The 20,363-nt window shown below is 34.9% G+C and overlaps 3 protein-coding genes across 3 annotated transcripts; 1 reads left to right on the top strand and 2 right to left on the bottom strand.

Moving 5' to 3' along the window:
- Positions 1-5,814: 5,814 nt before the first annotated feature.
- LOC132184528 (LRR receptor-like serine/threonine-protein kinase EFR) lies at positions 5,815-9,518 on the bottom strand. Its single transcript, XM_059598198.2, has 2 exons — positions 6,759-9,518; positions 5,815-6,471 (listed from the first exon to the last, which is right to left on the bottom strand). The coding sequence occupies exons 1-2, from the start codon at positions 9,457-9,459 to the stop codon at positions 6,038-6,040; spliced, it is 3,135 nt and encodes a 1,044-aa protein (XP_059454181.2). The 5' UTR covers positions 9,460-9,518; the 3' UTR covers positions 5,815-6,037.
- Positions 9,519-13,617: 4,099 nt separating this feature from the next.
- On the bottom strand, positions 13,618-14,208 carry LOC132185577 (uncharacterized). Its single transcript, XM_059599336.2, has one exon. It carries the CDS (start codon positions 14,166-14,168, stop codon positions 13,770-13,772), a length of 399 nt encoding a protein of 132 aa, XP_059455319.2. The 5' UTR covers positions 14,169-14,208; the 3' UTR covers positions 13,618-13,769.
- A 2,216-nt stretch (positions 14,209-16,424) lies between these two features.
- LOC132184773 (uncharacterized) lies at positions 16,425-17,476 on the top strand. Its single transcript, XM_059598518.2, has 3 exons — positions 16,425-16,897; positions 17,003-17,121; positions 17,226-17,476. The coding sequence occupies exons 1-3, from the start codon at positions 16,739-16,741 to the stop codon at positions 17,374-17,376; spliced, it is 429 nt and encodes a 142-aa protein (XP_059454501.2). The 5' UTR covers positions 16,425-16,738; the 3' UTR covers positions 17,377-17,476.
- Positions 17,477-20,363: the final 2,887 nt, after the last annotated feature.

Here is a 20,363-nt window from a genome sequence, read left to right as displayed (position 1 = left end):
TTAAAATTATTTAAGCCTTAATTAGTCTGAACCTAATTCCTTAATTCCCAACATACCATGCAATCCCCTTTTCTATATATAGGGATTAACACCGATTTAAACTTTATGAATCATCATTTCAAACCCTAAATTCACCTCTCTCCTCATAAAACCCTATTTTCTAACTTTGAACAGTCTTGTTCAAACACGTACAAGTTCAAACGGAGCACTTTGAGCTCGACACATTCAAACGGGCTTCGATCATAGTTGTGATCAAGAACCTCTTGACCTTTATCGATTGATGTTGCGCCTGAGACACTCTGGGGCCATCACGGGTTGTGGGAACATATTGTTCGAACATCATTCATGTCGTTCGAACAGCAAGTCACAATCTACACTTTCTTCGTAAAAAAAAAAAAAATTCTCCAAACTCCCACCATGACAACACCAAATCCTTTTTTCCACCTTAAAAACACCAAGCCAATCACTAATGACCTAGCTCAAAACACCAACCATAACATAAAAGTTTCACATTTTCTTCAATACCCTAATCTACCTTTTGTCTCTTTTCCTCAAACTACAACATATATTTGGTATTTACAACCTCAATACCATCCCTAAGCTAGCACAACCACAACTCAAACCCCTAACCCCATCAACAGTTCAACCCTAATATGTACAACATCTACATTTAATCTTCATAATCACAAACTACAAACCTTAAATAACAACAATAGAAACATGAAACCTCATAACAAAATACTTCAAATTTGAAAATCAAACTGAAAGGACGGTAAAAGAACAAAAAAAAACCTTACCTCTCCAAGCTTTTACTCGTCAAGCACCTCCTTCAATCATCTAAACACGCCTAGTTCAATTTGAACATCACACCTCTAATTCGAAATTCTAAGGCCATTAACTTAGAAAATTTTCTCCATATTAGATCAATCGCCAACGAGTCTCACTATACTCTATCGAATTTCGTCAAAATATATCTTTATATTTTTATTATTGAAATACTTTTTTTTTTTTTGGGTACTTTTCTTATGTGGGGGTGCTACCATCTTCATTTACGAAGAGATGTGTACGTCTTCGTCTAATAAAGAGTAGAAAACCGAAAGGCGTATAAGAGAATTGTACTAAAAATTGTAATATTCAAAGAATTTTTCTAAGTATATCTTTTTGTGTGAGTATAAAATCACTAGTTATGGGTGTAGGTTGTTAGTTGTGATTACGTTTGGTATGTAGAGTTTGTAGGTGGTTGCTTACATGAGTTGTTTGAATTATTTAAACTATCAAATGGATAAGAGAGTAGATTTAATTATTTAAATAAAGGGTTTGACAATGAGATCCATGGAAGACAAGTGGAGAAAGTCTACATTAGCTTCCATGCAAGCACCTTCCCTTTTCCTTGTATGGATCAGAAAAAATAAAATAAATAAATAAGAGAAAAGGTGAGATATGAGTGCTTGGCTTTAATTGATGAAAAGTCACGTTTTCACATAGAGAGAAAGAAAAGAAGAAAAAAAAAAAAAAAAAGAAGAAAGCAAACAGAAAGTTGTAAAACATAATTTATTAGTGAAGATCATACGTGTCTTTACTTTTCTCCTTTTCTTTTTGGGTAAGGTAAGAGTAGGACAATTTATATATATATATATATATATATATATATATATATATATATATATTTTTTTTTTTTTTTTCTTTTCCCAGTAATCACGGATCAAATATATGACACTAGACAATGGGAAAAAAAATAATGAATAAGTGAATCCACCCTTCTTATTATTATTATTATTATTATTATTATTATTAAGAGTACTAGTGTTTGATTTTATGATTTTGCAGGTCAAATGCCCATTTTTAATTAAAATTGTGAAAAATATTTCGTTTGAGAGTGCATTTAAAAAGAATGAAAATTTGCACGTTTTAAAGACCGAACAACAATTTTACCTAACAATTAACTGTTTTGTTACCTGCGTTTTGAAATCGTTACTTTTTCTAACTGCATATTTGAAAGCTGTTAAACTAAACTGACCCTAAGAAACAGGAGCAAAAACTCAACTCTATAGTTCAGCCATTTTCATTCTCACAATTGGTGTCACTTTGAATGGCCAGCACAACAAGCATGAACGGTAGACTATGATAAATATGAGTCAATATTGTTAAAGTATTAATTAAATGATTAAATTCACATCTTCTTATCGACTTAAGTTTTTAGGATAAATGGTAATTTAACATTGTTCGTACAATTGACCGCACGCTAGTAGGCCAACCAAGAAGACCTGCTAAGATAAAAAAGCAAACAAGGGTGGCTCATCGAAGAAGGAAGATACTGGCAGAGAACACTCTGATGCCTAAGTTAGTAAAATATTTGAAAGAGGCTAAGATTCAAAGGAGAAGAGAGTGGGGAGGACCATCACCTTCATCTATAGGACTGTTTTTGATATGATAAGTGCATTTTAATATAACAAGATGTAAAAGTTGGGGGACTAATATGAAATTAGGCGTATTTTCTTTCGGGGAATGTGTCGACGCCTTTTTCTCTTATTGGGTCGAGTTTAAATGAGCAGACCATAATTAAGAGATAACCTTCCTTCTACAGTTTTCTCACCACGTGTCTGTCAAACAAGTGACCATTAGTCGGAAATAATCCGAAAGAATAATGAAATTTATTGAACTTTGTGGGAACAAAACGGCCTCTAATTAATAAACAGTATCACCAATCCCTACCGTTACTTTTTTATCGTCACCCAACAACTAACACATGCACATTACAACCACCAGCTTAAATCTAAACATACATGTCTACATCATGTTATCCGATATCATTAATTAAGATTGTGAAAAAAAAAAGAAAAAGATGTTCCACCAACCTTAAGGCTACTTGTTGACCAGTAGATGATCCTATTTTGTGGGGTATGCAATGTTTCCTATATCCAGAAATGAGTGATGTGAACCCAACACGTTTATGTTGTCTTTTCAGTTTGTAACACCCAGGCATCATGGTGGGATAGAGATTGATGATTATGATGATGATGATCATTCGACATTATGCTATGCTTTATATGTGTATCTGTATTGAATTCTTCTTACACAAAAAGCAAGACTTTGAGCAAAATCCACTTTCTGCACTCTATTGGATTTGCCCAATTGCTTGCTGTAGTCCCTGGGTATGAAAATGATGGGCATTCCAAATCCTGTAGAATTGATGGGATACTCATGTCATTTAATTACATTTTTAGCCTTCTTCTTATCTACGACACAAGAAATATTTTAATTATAATATTTTTTAATGTTGTTGCCAAAATTATGTTTGATCAGGATTTGATATTCCCGGCCTAGACTATCTACTTAAAATGAACGATTTAGATTGAGTTAAGTCACATAAGCCTTATATATTAAAAGCAGTAAGAGGGTAGCCAAATCATTCCTTAAGGTAGTGTGTCATCTATTGTTTTACCCGTTAGCCTTTGAAGGGATGATTAGTTACCCTCATAGGTGTAGTGCGACTACCCTTTTCCCCTCAAAAGGTGGTCGGCCACCCCAATAAAAGTGGTTAAAGTGGTCAGACCACCTCCTCAAGGGATGACCAACCGCCTCAAACTCTAATTCAGTCTTATTTATATTTTTTAAAAAAATTAAAATTAAAATTTACATAGTCAACAAAGTTAAGGATGGTCAATGAACCGCCCAAATTTGTGTGAGATAAGGATAAGGTCATTGTGATGGAGAGGCAAGTGGGCCTACTCACATGGGCGACCGCATCAAAAAATTTGTCTGTTTTGTTAGAATGCATAAGATATTGACAATCCACCATGGGAGTTGGGAAGTTACTTAATCAGTAAGCATTCCTTGTTGACTATGTGGGGGGGAAATCTCCTGGTGAGCTAAGAACAGAGAAGCATCCAGGAAGGTGCATGACATGACCCCTCTAGTAGATTTTGCCTTTTCTGTAGGTTGTGGCATAAAAGGTCCTATGATGATTTGAGGGCTTGTGTCGGATTGGCTATGTTGCTCAAATGCAAGGCCTATGTCTTTAAGATAATAAGATTCCAATTTCCACCGTTCTTTTGAATTCGACGTTTATGGCAGACTAACTATCAACACTAACTCGATGGTAATTGATTTTGGCGAATAGTGTGATAGGAGAAGAATAAAAGTGGCAACATCTCTATTTGAAAGGACCCACAAGCCAATACCTGAAAAGAAACGGTAAAAACGGTACCCCGAAACAAAGATTTGGCTATAGTGCTCAGATGCAATGCCTATGTCTTTTGTAGGCGGTGATAGATGTGAATTAAGTTTTAATTTTAGGGGAAACTTCACTAAGGACCCCCAAACTTCCACCTGTTTTAAAATATCTTCCCTGAACTTCAAAATCTCTCAATTTAGTCCCCTGAACTTTCAATTACTTTCAATTTGGATCCATCCGTCAGATTTTAAATGTCAGATGACATTTATACCCCTGACTATTGCATAAAATTCCAACTTCTAAAACGTTTTTTTTATTTAAAACAAAAAAAAAACAAAAATCAGGGATATTTTGGTCCTTTTTTTTTAATTTTTAACTGCTAAAATTAACGGAAGGGTCCAAATTGAGAGCAATTGAAAGTTCAAGGGACTAAATTGAGAGTTTTAAAGTTCAGGTGGAGTATTTCAAAATGGGTAGAAGTTTGGAGGTTCTTAATGAAGTTTCCCCTTAATTTTATTGTAAGGGTCTAACGATTGATCATACTGTTATCACCGTTGGATATTAATTTGATTTAACCCTCAACTATTAGGTTTGTAACGCTCTACCACGCTTTTGAATCTGACGTTCAGGGTGTTTCACTCTATCGACATTAACCCTTTAATAGTCTTTTCACTTTTGATGACTCTATTCTATGAGCCGTCTCCTTTGTGACTTGGCCTGCTCTCTTATTCCAATTATTAATGGCCTAACCAATGATCCAAATTTCCTAAATTAGATTCTGATTTCATTAAGCCCTTAGCCCTAAAAATCCAACCTATTACAATTTCTCTCCTATGAACAATGAAGCTATATGTGGATGATGTATTACATGTCGGCAGCACTCACATTCTTATCCATGTTTGACTAAGAGCTGCATAAAATTATTGGAAGAAATGTGATGTAACCGGAGTCTCTATTTTTGGGGTCATCTTCATATGGCCTCATGGGTATCTTCAGACAATAGTCATGGGTATCCTCATGGGTTAAGGATTTATGGCCTTATGGGTGGCCCAGGGTGGGTATCCTCACAAGTGTTCATGAATCTGACAAACGGCAGCATGTACCATGCATGCCTCTCAGTTCTTAATTAATTTATGGCCTTACGGGTTTCATCCTAGTTTTGAGCAAACTCTTTCCTTAATTAATTTTTAGTCAAAGTTAATATTATTTTTTAAACATGACATTTAATTGATAGTTAAAAAATTGAGAAAAGTACGCATATTCTATTTAAATTACCATTCTATTGTTAATGTGCTCTCCAAACTATTGATTGAGTCAATATATTTCCTAAACTTAAAAATTTAAGCCATTCTTTAGCCAAATGGGGGTGACTTTGGCCAAAAGAAAGTGGTCTAACCACCTCAAAGCCATGGGGTCGTTCGGCCATCTCCTATGCATGCCCGGCCTGAGAGTGGCCGGCTACCCCATATTCTCTTAAGGATCAAGCTTTTATATATATAATACTTAAAATGTAGCATAACTAGCTCGTTTTTCTTCTGTTTGTTAAAGTAAATATCCAAGAGGATGCAACATGTGTTGAAGAAAACATTCAAAGAGATGAATTAAGTTGCAGTCCAACAAGATAAGGTTGCTGTTGCAGAACGTGTTCAAATTCAGAACATTGTAGATAAAGAACATGCTGACATGACAAGGCAGTAACATTTGCAGCCAGAGGTGGTATACAAGACATCTTGTATTCAAACCAGTCACTAGCTGATAGGATTGTTTCTGTGTAATGTAATCTGTACATCTATAAATATTGCAATACAATATGGGTTTGGTAAATTGCCAAAACCCAATTCCTCCATCTTTATTTTTATGGTACTAGTTTAGTGATTTAACATGAAAAAATGCGTCTCGAATTGCACTCAGTTTGTTGACGACAACATTTATGGGCATCCGCGCAAGAGGTGATGTTGCAGAGCACGACAGTCCAATCTGCAACACTGAGACCAAGCAATCCTCCACTTTGCTTATGGCATTGAAATGACAATCAACTTCTTCAATTACTGCGCTTTCTTCCATGCCTTCTTTATTTTTCTCATCATTAGCATCTTCTTCATCTTCTTCAAAGGGCATTGACGAGTCCACTATATCCATGACATGTTCCGGCAAAGCCATTTCAGTGAACTTGCGAATGCTCAAACCTTCTTTGAACATGTCATCAGTAGGTCTTTTTCCAATGAACATCTCTAACAAGAGTACCCCATAGCTATACATGTCTCCAAGTACGGAAACTTGGGCACCCATCCCATACTCTGCAATTTGTTAATATATTATCACTAACATACTATAGTCTAGCTTCTAAACTCTAGAATTTATCCACTAATATGTACTACTATTTAACAATATTGGGATTTTTTTTTAGAAAGAAAAAGAAGCACTTATTTAATTAGTCAATATAATTAAAGGGCTGGAGGAGGCTATCGCCCCTTGTTTTGAATTTTTTCCTTCATGTGTGTGGGGTATTTGAATTGGACTCGACTTCTCATTCATACTTTCACCTGATGTCAAAATTGAGCCGAGTTATTGGTTGAAAACATACCTGGAGGAATGTACCCAATAGAACCCTTCAACACAGCTGACAAGTCTGACATTGCTTGATTTTTGGAGCGATTATCTAATGCTTCAAAGATGAACTTCGCTAATCCAAAGTCACCAACATGGGCTACCATATCTTCATTGAGGAGGACATTGCTTGGCTTTATATCACAATGAACAATCGGCGTTTCGCAATAGAGATGAAGATATTCCAATGCATAAGCAACACCCATGGCTATGTTTAGTCTCTGAATAAAGCTCAATCTCTTGCATTTATGTTGCTCACCCTCTATAGGATGCAACCACTGGTCTAGGCTTCCATTAGACATGAACTCAAAAACTAGACTCTTAAAGTCGTTCCCTTGATGATCAATGCTTGAACAAGTGGTGATAATCTTAAGGAGATTACGATGCCGTAAAATTCTCAAAGCATTGCATTCATCAATAAAACTCTTGGAAGCTCCTTGTTGTTGAAGTTTTAACACTTTAACTGCAACAATTGCTCCACTGCTAGAAAGAACTCCTTTGTATATAGAACCAAAACCACCTGAACCGATCAAATTGTCCACTGAGAAACCGTTAGTTGATTTTTGGAGTTCTGCATAAGATATACCCAATTGCCAATCATTTAAGGAAGATGTGGCCAAAGGTCTCTTTCTCGAATTCTTAACCATAGAACATGTGAGGAAAAGATACAATAGAACAAGTATAAATATGACTATCCCAACGACTGGAATGACTACCTTGAGTGCAAGGCGTTTCCCGGATGAATGTTGACTCTTTCTGTAGCATGTTGGTAAATGTAATTCTGGGACACCACCGCATAGCTTGTTATTTTCAAATATTGAAATTGCGCTCACATTCAAAAAAATCCCTTCACTTGGGACTTTTCCCTCGAGATCATTATGAGAAAGATTGAGATGCTTAAGTAACAAAAACTTGCTAAGAAATTCAGGAATTTGCCCTGACAAGTTATTGCGCGAAAGATCAATATCTTCTAAACCTCTTAGTGTCTTCAAAGATAGAGGAATTGCTCCTTCAAATGAATTACCATCCAAATGCAAACGATCCAAACTAATACAGCTACCAAGGGAAGCAGGAATTTCACCTGATAATCTATTATCTGAGAGATCTAACTCCCCAAGATTTTTTAAGTAACCCACTTCAAATGGCAGTGTACCTGTCAAAGAATTATTTGACATGACCAAAGAAATTGAAAGGGAAGAAAGACCAATAACCTGTTTTGGTATGGTACCATTGAGATTGTTACTAGAAAGGTTTAGATGAAGCAAGTTTTGGCAGTTTCCTAGGCTTGGGGGTATACTTCCCTCAAATCTGTTATCATCCATAAAAAGCTTTGTCAATTTAGTAAGGTTACCTAAGGAGGAAGGGATTGGCCCTGAAAAATTGTTATAGTGCAGATGTAGTCCCTGTAACTGGTGGAGCTTCCCAAGAACATCTGGGAGACGACCACCCAAATAGTTACCTTCTAATCCTAGAAGGGTTAAGTTAACAAGGTTCCCAATCCCAATTGGGATGCTTCCATGTATCATGTTTTCACCCATAGTAAGAATATTCAGAGTGGAGGAAAGGTTGGCTAAGGAGCTTGGCAGTACTCCACCAAATTGATTACGACCAAGTCCCAAGACCTCCAAACTAGTACAGTTAGCCAAAAAACCAATAAAATTCAGGCCATCAACTTTCCCATTTCCAAGCCTATTGTCATCGAAATTAAGCCTAACCAAGCCACTCAAACTTGCTAGATTTTGAGGCACCGTCCCAGTAAGACCATTTTGAGCAAAGTCAAGTATACTAAGTCTAGAAGCATTTGACAATGACACAGGAATAGGCCCTGTGAAACTATTAACCCCACCGGCAAATATTTCAAGGTTAGGAAGAGTAACTCCAACATCTGGTGGAAGCCTTCCATGCAGCTGGTTTTGAGTAACAGATAAATAGTATATGGAAGATATATTGAAGATCAGAGGAGGGATTGTACCAGACAGATTATTCCCATAAAGTTGAAAATATCCCAAGCCTGATAGACGGCCAAGATCACTTGGTATGCTCCCTTGTAGATTGTTCAGGAGAAGTGCAAGCATTTGCAAAGAAGAAAAGTTTCCTATCCATGCTGGGATTGTTCCTGTAAGGTTGTTCCCACCAAGTTTAAGGTAAACCAACTTTGACAATGAACTAAATTGCTCCGGAATATGCCCAACAAGTTTGTTGGCACCAACATCAAGCACTCTAAGTTGTGTACAGTGAGTAAGATTAGTTGGAAGGTTCCCACCAAAGGAGTTGAAGCTCAAGTTGAGATGCTGCAGATGCACTAGTCTTCCCAATTGTTGAGGAATTTCACCATGTATGCTGTTGTTTTTCAGGTTGATTCTAGTAAGGTAAGTAAGATTTCCCACAGAAGGGGCTATGGAGCCAACCAATCTTTGAGCTTCCAGATTCAGAACCATAACTCTTTTACTGGAGGGGTTGCAAGTAACACCAAACCAGTTGCAGAAATGGGTGGAATCATTCCATGAGCTCAAGATTTGAAGTGGGTCTTCACTAATCCGGTTCTTGAAGCCAAGCAATGCCAAGCCATCAGACTCATCTGCAAAAGCACTTGAGCTCATAAACAAAAGAAGAATTCCATGAAAAAATATGAACAAAATCAACTTGGAATGCAGAGAAGAGTGCTTCATCTGGTTCATGGTTGGGAATATAATTTTCTAGTCTGATAACTACCGGAGTTTGCTTGATATGAAAAATATTAAAAAGCTCCAATCAGTGTTGAAAGGAAATAAATTTTTATTGATATAAAATATAGGTGGCGTGGCCTAGCAGCTTTTTAGTAGGGATGAAATTCAAACTTTTGGACCATATTTTCAATTCGAATATGGAAGTAGTTGGCTGTAATAAAAGCTTAAGCCCCACTTAGAGGTACAGAGTCGCTTTCCCCATCAATTTTGATGAATTGATATGCCTTAAGTTATTACAAATACTTCAACCATCTTTTTTTTTTGCAAATTTAATAGATCCACCATTAGATTTGTAGACTCATGCGAGTTCAAAATTAGATTCACTCATTCATTACACGGAGATGATTAAGAGAATGATAACAGAATATCTACTATCATCAAATTAAAATGGATGGAATCTAAAACTTCACCCTCCACTCCATTCTTATGGGGCTCTAGCTCAAAGAGTCATCACCTTAATTTATTTATATAAGAGAAAGTAGGACCCTGTAATCTCTTGGATTCCCAAAAGTAGACCTTTAAGCTTGTGAGAATTGATTCACTGCAAATGTAATGAAAGACGATCTCTTTTTAAGCATCTCAATGCATATATATCTTTCTGTTTGGTCGTTTTCGTATATAAAACATGATAGAATGATAAGGTCATTAGGCTTTGTTTGGTAATGGGGATGGGGTTGGCCCAAACACTGTTCATCACCATTTCTCAAAAAAATCAACATCAAAAAATTCTAACTTTTTCATTTTTAATATCAAATCATTCACTTTTTATTATTATTCAAATAAAAAAATCACTACAAAACAAAACTTTTTCACTTTTCCATACCACTTTTTCATTTTTTTATACCAAACATTTTTACTTTTTTTTTCACATCAATCTATATCAACTACAGTGTTTAGGCCATCCCATTTGCCAAACACCCCCTATATTTTCTGGAGATGTCCATATTTATCAGAAGTTTATACATTTATTGATTAGGCTTTGAATACTATATATGTTGAAATAAATGAAATTTGCCTAATTTGCCTTATCAAAACTATGATGAAATTTTCTCTTGCCTTTACCAATTTCACTTGAGCGTCAGGGTGGTCTCACCGGATATATCCAGTCCTAGCGAACCCTTCTAACCTCCTTTTTCTCTTGCAGTTCTTTCTTCTAGTAAACGGCTTACTGTACTAACAAATGCCTTTCATTTTAAAATATTCACAAATTATATATATATATATGTATATTGAAAGCTCTCTTAACAAATTTGTCCCTGGATGGATCATATTTAGTTTTCTTGATATCTGTATTGCACGTACATCACTGCAATAGGCTCTGCAACTGTGCAACGACAAGCATTATATCCAATCATTTGCAGGTGATGAAATGTTGAAAAGAAATATATAGAAAGAGTTAACATCACAAGATCAAACATAAAAGAATATGCAGAAAACTTTTCGGATTTCAGGATTGAGCTCTGTGCATTTACCTCTCGTCCCTCCTATCAAAAAACCAATCTCCATCAATACATCAAATGTTATGGGAGACCACATCATCTAAACTTTGAGAATAAAGAGTGATTTATAGCATTACAGCCATATATTAACAGCGACTATTCATGGGAGCTTTATTGTGAATGATGCTGACTCCTTGTAGGTATAGAAAGAATAACAAAATATGAGACAAAAATGAAAAGGAACACTGCAGGGAAAGAGCAATGTGCTACCATTATTTTCTGCCAACTTCATCGTACAAGTTATATGAATGAGAATGATTGCAGTATAGTTGAAAGAGATACATATTAGATGGAGTCGAAATATGCTTCACCAAGCATCACCCTTTTCAAAAGCAGATTCTGTAAGGTCATTTTCATCCTCTCTTTCCCCTATCCAGGGATGTGCCAAGAATTCTGCTCACCATGTGTTGTGATTTTGGTGCTCTTTCAATTTGGGGTAGTATGGGCACTAGATTGGATTACTTTATAGGATAAGTTTAAGTCCTAACTTTTTATGTTCTTTTAGAGCCGTTGTTTTTGGCATATTAATTAGGTATTTAACATTTAGTATCAAAGCAAACGTTACGTCACGTGTTCGAAGAGCAACCTATAGAAAGTAAGGAAAATTACAGTTTACTCCTTCCAAAGTTGATAGCGTTTTTCAATTCGAACACCAAAGTTTCAATTTTTGCAATCCACCCCCTCAAAGTTTCAATTTTTTTCAATTCGACCAATACTATCCCAAAATTCTCATATTGATTTTTGTTTTTTTATAAAAAATAAAAAATAAAAAAAATAAAAAACAAATTTGGGGGTGCAAAAATGGCTAGAACCGATTTTTTTTATAAAAAATAAAAATTATGGGCAATATGGGAAGTTTTGGATACAATTGGTCAAATTGTAAAAATTTGAAACTTTAAGAGGGTGGATTACAAAAATTGAAACTTTAGTGTTCGAATTAAAAAACGCTGTCAACTTTAGGAGAATAAACTGTAATTTTTCCTAGAAGGTATTACCCAGTAGAAAAACCAAAACAAAAAGTAAAAGGTCTAGTAAATTCAAAAAAAAAGCCACCATGCACATAATGGGTTGCCATGGGCATCTCCACAGAAGCGTGGTGGATTGTTATGATCATGATAGGACTGAATTTGGGGTATGAGCAATAAATTAGACCATCCTAATACTTAATTATTGCAAGCTAGAAACTTGTATTAAAAGGAAAAAAATAATAATAATAGTAAGAATTAAGCATTTAGTATCCATTCCTATCAATCACCTAACAGAGCTGACTTGGTATATACTCAGCCGCTCAGCCATAAATATTTGTTCAACTGTTTATCATTCGTCCTTGCACTTCTTTAATCATCCATCCACTTCATACTTGGTTTATTAATTACACCAAATATTATCATTTCTTCATCAAATCGATCCTCAACGGGACTTCACGGCCTTCAAGATGTTGCCACACCGCTCTCCCTCTCAACATCATTTCGTGTACACTTGACCTTCTACCAAGGGGTCAACTAGAGAATTCGGTGACCCTTTTCACTTTTTCATTATTTTTATTTTATACAATTGATTGATATATTGTATTTTAAATATTTTTCTTAAGTGATTAATAAAAAAACTCACTTAAAAGCTTATATGAAATGGGTTTATGATAAATGAGTGGCCGTGCCAATCATTCCTTTAATTTTTTATTTTGTTAACAAATAGTTGATCTAATAATTGTTTGGGACTATCACGTTAATAAAATAATAGTAAAATAAAAATATGTTTTCTAACATTAGTCGGGTCAACAATATTTAGCATATATGAATTTGAACCTTTTTTTTTTAAAACGAGAATGTGAACTTAATTGGCTTGCGTCATAGACAAAAAAAGAAATATATATATATATATATATATATATATATATGGAAAACATTAAATGCCTTACTCATTTGATGCAACTAAAAGGGTGTTAGATAGAGTTAAAGCGCACCTCTCTCTTTCTAAGCAATATCAATGAAAAAGAGTTAGGAAAAGTCTTTGTCACTTCTAATTTGTGAGAATACTTTCAAACACTAACACGGTAAAAGTTGTCCATTTTATTATCAAGTGTGCTCTTGAATTTGCACAACCGAGGTGCTCGTGAATATTTTGGTTAAAGCCCTAATTATCAGTGACGGATGAACGGTGTATTGGCGGTGGCCAGGCCCCCAAATGACAAGAAATTTTTATTTTTTTTAAGGTAAAAAGAAAAATTTTATCGTTGAATTTATTTTTTGGTAATGGGCCCCTACCAGCTAAACTTTTTAGCCATGGCCCCTGCCTATTTTCAGAATTGACTCCGTCCCTACTAATTATTACCACAATATGTTCACTCATTTATTTATTAGAATATTAATTATTTCATATTAACTTTAATTTTTGGGTAAGTTTATTAGGTTGGTTTTCATAACTCACCTTCTATTACAATTATTTAAGTATTTAATCCTTTCAAAAAAAAATAAAAAGAAAAAATTAAGTATTTAACATATTGCATTTATTACAGAAAATTTAGAACCAACAAACGATTCTATTGAAGTTGAATTGAAATTTTCATACACATGGAATTGGTAAAAAAAAAAAAAAAAAAGAGTCAACGAAATATGACAACCAAGCAAATATTCTCATGGACGTTACGTTACGCCTCGCACACAACGCATTTCCACACCAGTAACAGAAACAGCCCCAACGGAATCACACCCGCCATAACCGCCAGCACCACCAAATAAAAAGCAGAAAAGAAAACTAACCTCTCTATCTAACCAAGGCCGTGATCTCCGACGAACGCGGCGAGGCGGGCAACCGGGAGGCGAAGTTCGTCGGCGGAAAGTCGACGGAGCGGCGGTCGCCTTCGTCCTCGAAGTTGAGGGCGTAGCTGAGGGCGTCGTACTTGAAGTCGGCGGAGTGGCGCCGGTGGTGGTTTCTGGCGGCGCCGATTTTGGAGATGAAGTTCCGGCACTTGTCTTTGAGCTCGGGGGACTTCTGCCGGGAGGACGCGCTCCGGACGAGCCTCGCCCTGGGCTCTGAGCTCAGGGATTCGTCGTCGTGGAGGTGGTGGTGGCCGTGGTGAGTCCTCCGGAAGCAGCAGAGGGAAGACTTGAGGATTTGTTTGAGAGACGGTGAAGAATTGTGGTGGTGGTCGTCGTCCTCCATGAGAACCGTGAGAAGGGAGGTTCTGTGTGTGTTTGTTTATATATAGGTTAATATATAGGCGAGGGGGGTGTGAAAAGACGGACGAGGACGCTGAGGGGCCGGGGAATTCTGATGAGTCCGTACTTTGAGGGATCCCGAGGTCAAGCGATATTTTTGTCATTTCATTTTCTTAAAATAATATTAAATTTTCCCGAATTGAGGTTTTCGACTGACGTGGAATTGGTAAAACAAACCGCAGTTAAGTTACTATTATTTTTTTTAAAAAAATAAAATAAAATAAAAATTAAAAAAGAGAGAAGAAATAAACCTATCCCCTTCGGCCCCAAAGGCGTGGGGTGGGAGAGAGAGAGAGCAGAGCTGCAATGGTGTTGGGTAGAGAGAAGTGTGCTGTGCTGTGCGTGATTTTTTTTGGGAGAGAGAGAAGCATGCTGAAGATGAAGGAGATAGCATGCGTGGGTGGGGTGGGCAGTTCAGTGAGTGGGTTTATTTTTTATTAAAAAAATAAAAAAAACTTAACTGTAGTTTACTTAACTACAGCTACGTCAATCGGAAACTAAGATTCGAAAATTTTTTTCGTATTTCTAGCATTTCTCATATATTTAAGGATGAGTTTCTTAAATATAGTATCGTTTAACTCAGTTGGGAGGAAACTTTATTTATATTTTAATTAGTCTTATTTTTCTTTTTATCTTTTGTGTGATTGAAAATATATATATATATATACACAGAATAAACTTGATGGAAGTTTTTGGTGGCATTTCACGTTGTATGTATTTATTCTTGAGATGATTTGTGTCATTTAAGGTTGTGATAAAATAAATTAAAATGTTCTTTTCACATTACTTACATCAATCATTTAAAAAAAGAAAAAAAAAAAACACTTTAAACTCGAACACAATATAAAATGAGTGTGATAAAGAGTATTACTCTATAATAAAAACCAGATGCGAGGGTTTTCTATTTTGAAGCGATTTTAAGATTATAAATGTATATATGTTCCACAACATTTTCCTCTTAATTGAGTTAAAAGAAATTTTTTCAATTCACTTTATTAAATTGACATATATCTTAATGGGTTGGACCATTGGTTTGCTTTGGTTACCACTTTATGCGGCCGTCGGAGAGGATCAAGTCATTTTTTGACCTATTTCCTACTTATTTTTTGTTTGTTTTTTACACTGTAATTCTTGTTCTGGGTTTATTGTTGGACAACCTACTCATTTTTTATTCTTCGATCCCATGTAACCTTTTTCTTATTTAATCTTTTAAAAAAAGAAAAAAGAAAAAGACATGTCCTAAATGCATGTGAGAATTACATATTTTATTAAAAATGTATTTAAAAATTTTGAACACTTTGAACATATATTAGTTTAATAGAACGAATGATAAAAAATTTCTCAAAAGGAAAATTCGTCCATGTATATAATCTTTGTGAATGATATGCTTTTGTTCGCTAAGTTTGACATGAAGAATCATGGGACCATTGAGAAAAGTGCTGGAATACGTCATATTCTGGATATGGAAGAGCCACCACCACTTAATTTGGCAGATACCTTTATCTCAAGACTTCATTTTTCTTTCTAATCTTTGATGAAGAAGAAATTGCATTCGGAATAAAGTTTTTTCCTAAACTGAATTGTAAGAATTACTTTTAAAGATCAATTAGAGTTTGTTGGAGATTATGTTTGAAAAATAGAGTTTTTAAGTCAAAAAAACGTTTTTGGCAAAAGCTTTAATTTTAAGGTTTTGCCTTTTTTTCAAAAGTGCGTTTTGGTCATTTTTAGATTTTTTGAGTCTTTAAAAGCGATTTTAATTTTTTTTTTTTATCAAACAAGTACTTTTTTCTTCAAATGAACTTTTTGAGTGTTAAACGCACTTTTAGACACCTCAAAAGCAATCTCAAACAGGCTAAATGATATTAACCTTTATAGTGAGTGATTTTCAAATGGCCCAAAATCATCCTTTAAGTCTGGGTCCTCTAATTGGGCTGTTTGTGAAGGGCAGCCATTTTTCAAATGGGCATTTGAAAAGAGTTGGGCCTTCTAGATACTTGTTATCATGGTGGTGGGCCTGTTGGCTATCACTCAACTTATTGGCTGTGTTTGGCAAAGGGTTGGACTGGACCGGACCCAAAAAAAAAAAAAAAAAAAAAAGTTATTCTTAAAAAATTGTTACTTACAATCTTGTTCGATATTTTCAAGTGTCGATAGTCGATATCGAACAATACAACCTTTTCCCCCAAGGTTTGTCTGGTTGACTGGTCAAAAGGAATACATGTTGGGTGAACTTCGTTGAAATTTCCTCACATCCTTCCTCTCCCTTTCCTTTTTTCTCACTTTCAATCCTAAGAGATAATAAAGAACTGATAAAAAAACCATCACAAGAAGAAGATTGCTCTGATTAATTGTAGTATATATCAGTCTTCTTCTTTCGAGGATACGATATAGTAATTTGTGTTCTTTCAAGTTATCATCTTTGTTCATTGGGTGCTTCTTCCTTACTGGGGGCTGCAGCTCAGAAACATCAGAAAAGGAAAAGAAAAAAGGCAAAATCTTTGTGGGTATTTATCAATGGCTGGAATGCTTCCTGGTGTGGAGTGTGCACGAAGGAGACGGCTCCATCTGAGCAGTGGCATGTCGGATTCACCAAGCCATGGTGGGACAAGGCGGTCATCTCTCTGTTTATACACAAGCAGCCATGAAACCCATCATTCCTCAACCTCACCAATGGTACTTATATCCCCTTCTCTTTGCCATTTTCTCTCACATATCCCTGTTTCTTCTTTTTGATGTGGCTGATACTGTTTAATTTTGAAAACCCCCCCAAAAAAACAGAGGAAAAAAAGCTTATTGAGCCAAGCATCCCAGGATGAGGAATTGGAAAGTGGAGCTAGAGAAGCCAAGGAGAGATTAGATGGAAGGTTTAAAGCACAAAGAAAATCTGAAACCAATAGGTAAGGAATCTTTGTGATTTCAGGATGATATATATGTTAGCCAAATTTATCAGAAACCCTTTTCTCACCCTCCTATTTCAACTTGGTTTTCATGATTATTTTAGGAGAAACAACAAAGACAGGTTGGGGTCCATGTTCCAACAAGAGTTGCAGACAGAGCTGTTGGGATCAAAACAGAGCCGCTCAAAGAAGTTCAGTTGGGCCAAGTTTAGCTGGAAGCCCTCAGATCAAAACATCTGTGCTGCCTGCATATGAGAAGCTTGTTTTCTTTTTAGTTTTATATCTCATTTGTGGTGATGATCACCATTTTTGTGAGGTTTTTCTAGGAATTAGTCCAAGTTTTTTTCTTCTTTGATGTAAGTTCTGGATTAGGAAAAGATCCAATATTGTAAAGACATGATGCTCCATAGGGTTTGAGTTTGAAAATGGGAAAATTAAATATTTCTTTAAGTTATCCTTGTTCAGCCTTGAAACTATCAAAGATTAAACAAAAATCCCTTCTTTTTAGGGGTGCAAAGGCGGGCGGTTAAAAACCGCCCGCTAACCGCTAACCGCTATAACCGCCAACCGCCTAACCGTCTAACCGCCTAACCGCATTAACCGCTAACCGCCTAACCGCTATAACCGTCTAGCGGTTAGCGGTTAGCGGTTATTGGGTCTACTAACCGTAACAGCTAACCGCTAACCGCCTTTTTATATAATATATTTTTATAATTATAAAAATATTTATACATATAATATAATCACTTGATAATTAAATCACAATTTTTTTAAAAAATTATCACTATAATTTATATGATTATATGATATAATCACTTGATCATTAAATCACAATTTTTTTTAAAAAATAATTAAATCACAATTTGAGTATTAATATATTATCACTATAATTTATATGATTATATCACATGAGATTGATCATTAAATCATTTGATTATATAATAACAAATTATACATATATAATATGACATAACTCATAAGTATACAAATTCATACTAATACAACAATTAAATATCTAGAGATTTATTTCCAATGTATGTTATAAATTTATAAGTCTATATATGTTATAAGTCTATATAAGTCTACATATGTATATGAATAATATAAATGTATAATATCAATACTTAATCATATGATTCGATGACAATTCAAATACTTTATTCAAGACTTCAAGTGAATCATATTATTAATGTACAATGATGATGTGATTTGTATAATATCAAATTAAGCAATTGACATTGGATTAAACAATGACTAATGTGTTACTTATAAACACATTTTAAGTATTAATGTATTATCATTATAATTTTAGTAATTTATATATTATCACTATAATTGATATGATTATATCACATGATGACTTGATCATTAAATCATATGATTATATAATAATAAATAATACATATATAATATGACATAACTCATAAGTCATAAGTCTACAAGTTAATCATATGATTCATGTACAATGATAATCACAATTGATTCAATTGAATTAAACAATATATTACTTATAACTACAAGTCTACAATTTAATTAAAGCATTATTAGATACTTTGCGAATTTAGGATTTAGGAGTTTGAACATTACCATTTACCATTAGATATTAAGTTCAATTCAAAAAAAAAAAAGATTATAAGTAAATATGATAAGAATTTAAATAATTAATCATATGAATCATATGATGTAATTTAATGAGACTATATAATTATATAATATCAAATTAAGTAATTGACATTAGATTCAACAATGTGTTACTTATAATCACAATTGAAGTATTAATGTATTTTTTGAATATTTTTTAGAAAAAGAAATTTAACCATTTTTTGAACTTATTTTATATGCTTTGTGTTGAACTTTTTTTTTAATTTTTTTTTTATATGTTGTGACAGTTGTCTGAAATTTGAACTTTTTTTTGTATGTTGTGTTGATTTTTTTTTTAAAAAAAAAGTTAACCGGTTATGATTTAATATTTAAGAAATTTTTTTTAAAGTACAAGTAAATGTAAATTTTGGGTCAAATATTTTTGATTTTTCAATATGGGCTCTTTTTATAGCAATTGGGCCCAAGAAAATATTAAAAATACAAGAAAAAAAAATGAGGGTAAAAAAAAGCCCAAAAAAATAAGCCCAAAAAGCCTTAAAGAAAGCCCAAAAAGCCCAAAAAAAAAGCCCAATTTTAAAAAAGCGGTTAGCGGGCGGTTATCTATTTCACTAACCGCTAACCGGCGGTTAACCGCTAACCGCTAACCGTTAAGCGGTTAGCGGTTGCGGTTAGTGAAATCTACTAACCGCTAAGGCGGTTACGGTTAGCGGTTATTGCCACTAACCGCTAACCGTAACCGCCTTTGCACCCCTACTTCTTTTCCACTTTCCAGATTTGGATTTGCTACCGAAGGTGCTTTGGAATCTTGAATATTAATTTGGCAATGATCTTTAACAGAGTATTTCTGGGAATGATCTTGAACATTAATCTTTTTACCAAAAGCTGCACTACAGCAAACATGAAAAGCTGCATTAGAATTTAGAACAAACTTGAGGCAGATTCGGTGACAAAATTAATGGCTGTTTGTATAAGTTGACTGCATCCAGCCAAGAAGACCTGTTAAGACACAAAAACTGACAAGGGTGACTCGCGGAAGGAACCGGCGGAAAACATTCTGAGGCCCAAGTCAAATGACATATTTGGGAAATAATCCAATAAGTAAGAGAATATATAGAAGGAAAAATGTGTGCACCTCATAATAGGGTCCATTACCTTTACTTATAGGACTAATGTTGAGTGGGCTTGATGTGGCAAGCACCGGGAATCAAGGATCCGATATGAAAGGTGTCATATACTCATTAGGCTTTCATTCCCGGGCTGCCCTAACAGAACCTTTTCTTATTAAGCCAAGTTTAAATAGGTAAGACGGTAACGAGGAGATTCCTAAGATACCTTTCCTAATATGGTCTTCTCGCCACGTATTTGTCGAGTAGGTGACCGTCGATCTAGGCACAGACGGAGGGAGGCCATGGTCCCTCCAAAATAAGGAAGAAAAAATAATTTGTAAGTAAAAATAAAAAATAAATAAAAGTAAAGTAAAGTTTTAAGTTTAGTCATTTGGGCCTCTCCCATTGAGGGAGGGAGGACCCATCAGGTGCAGCCCAGCCTTAAGTGAGTCTTGCGACGACAAGGGGGCCTCTAATAAATGGTATCACCAATGGGTTTCTTTATAGCCTACGAGAATCATGATATCACAATAT

This window comes from Corylus avellana, chromosome 7 (genome assembly GCF_965113065.1).
Source record: "Corylus avellana chromosome 7, dhCorAvel1.hap1.2, whole genome shotgun sequence".
NCBI lineage: Eukaryota > Viridiplantae > Streptophyta > Magnoliopsida > Fagales > Betulaceae > Corylus > Corylus avellana.
The sequence above is the reverse complement of the archived record's forward strand: the minus strand, read 5'-3'. Positions and strand labels throughout refer to the sequence as shown.

Coding starts and splice junctions, on each gene's coding strand:
- LOC132184528 (XM_059598198.2), bottom strand. CDS start 9,459: ATGAACCAGATGAAGCACTCTTCTCTGCATTCCAAGTTGATTTTGTTC. Junction 6,472..6,758: donor TATTGGGTACATTCCTCCAG/GTATGTTTTCAA, acceptor AACAAATTGCAG/AGTATGGGATGGGTGCCCAA.
- LOC132185577 (XM_059599336.2), bottom strand. CDS start 14,168: ATGGAGGACGACGACCACCACCACAATTCTTCACCGTCTCTCAAACAA.
- LOC132184773 (XM_059598518.2), top strand. CDS start 16,739: ATGGCTGGAATGCTTCCTGGTGTGGAGTGTGCACGAAGGAGACGGCTC. Junction 16,898..17,002: donor ATTCCTCAACCTCACCAATG/GTACTTATATCC, acceptor CCAAAAAAACAG/AGGAAAAAAAGCTTATTGAG. Junction 17,122..17,225: donor AGAAAATCTGAAACCAATAG/GTAAGGAATCTT, acceptor TGATTATTTTAG/GAGAAACAACAAAGACAGGT.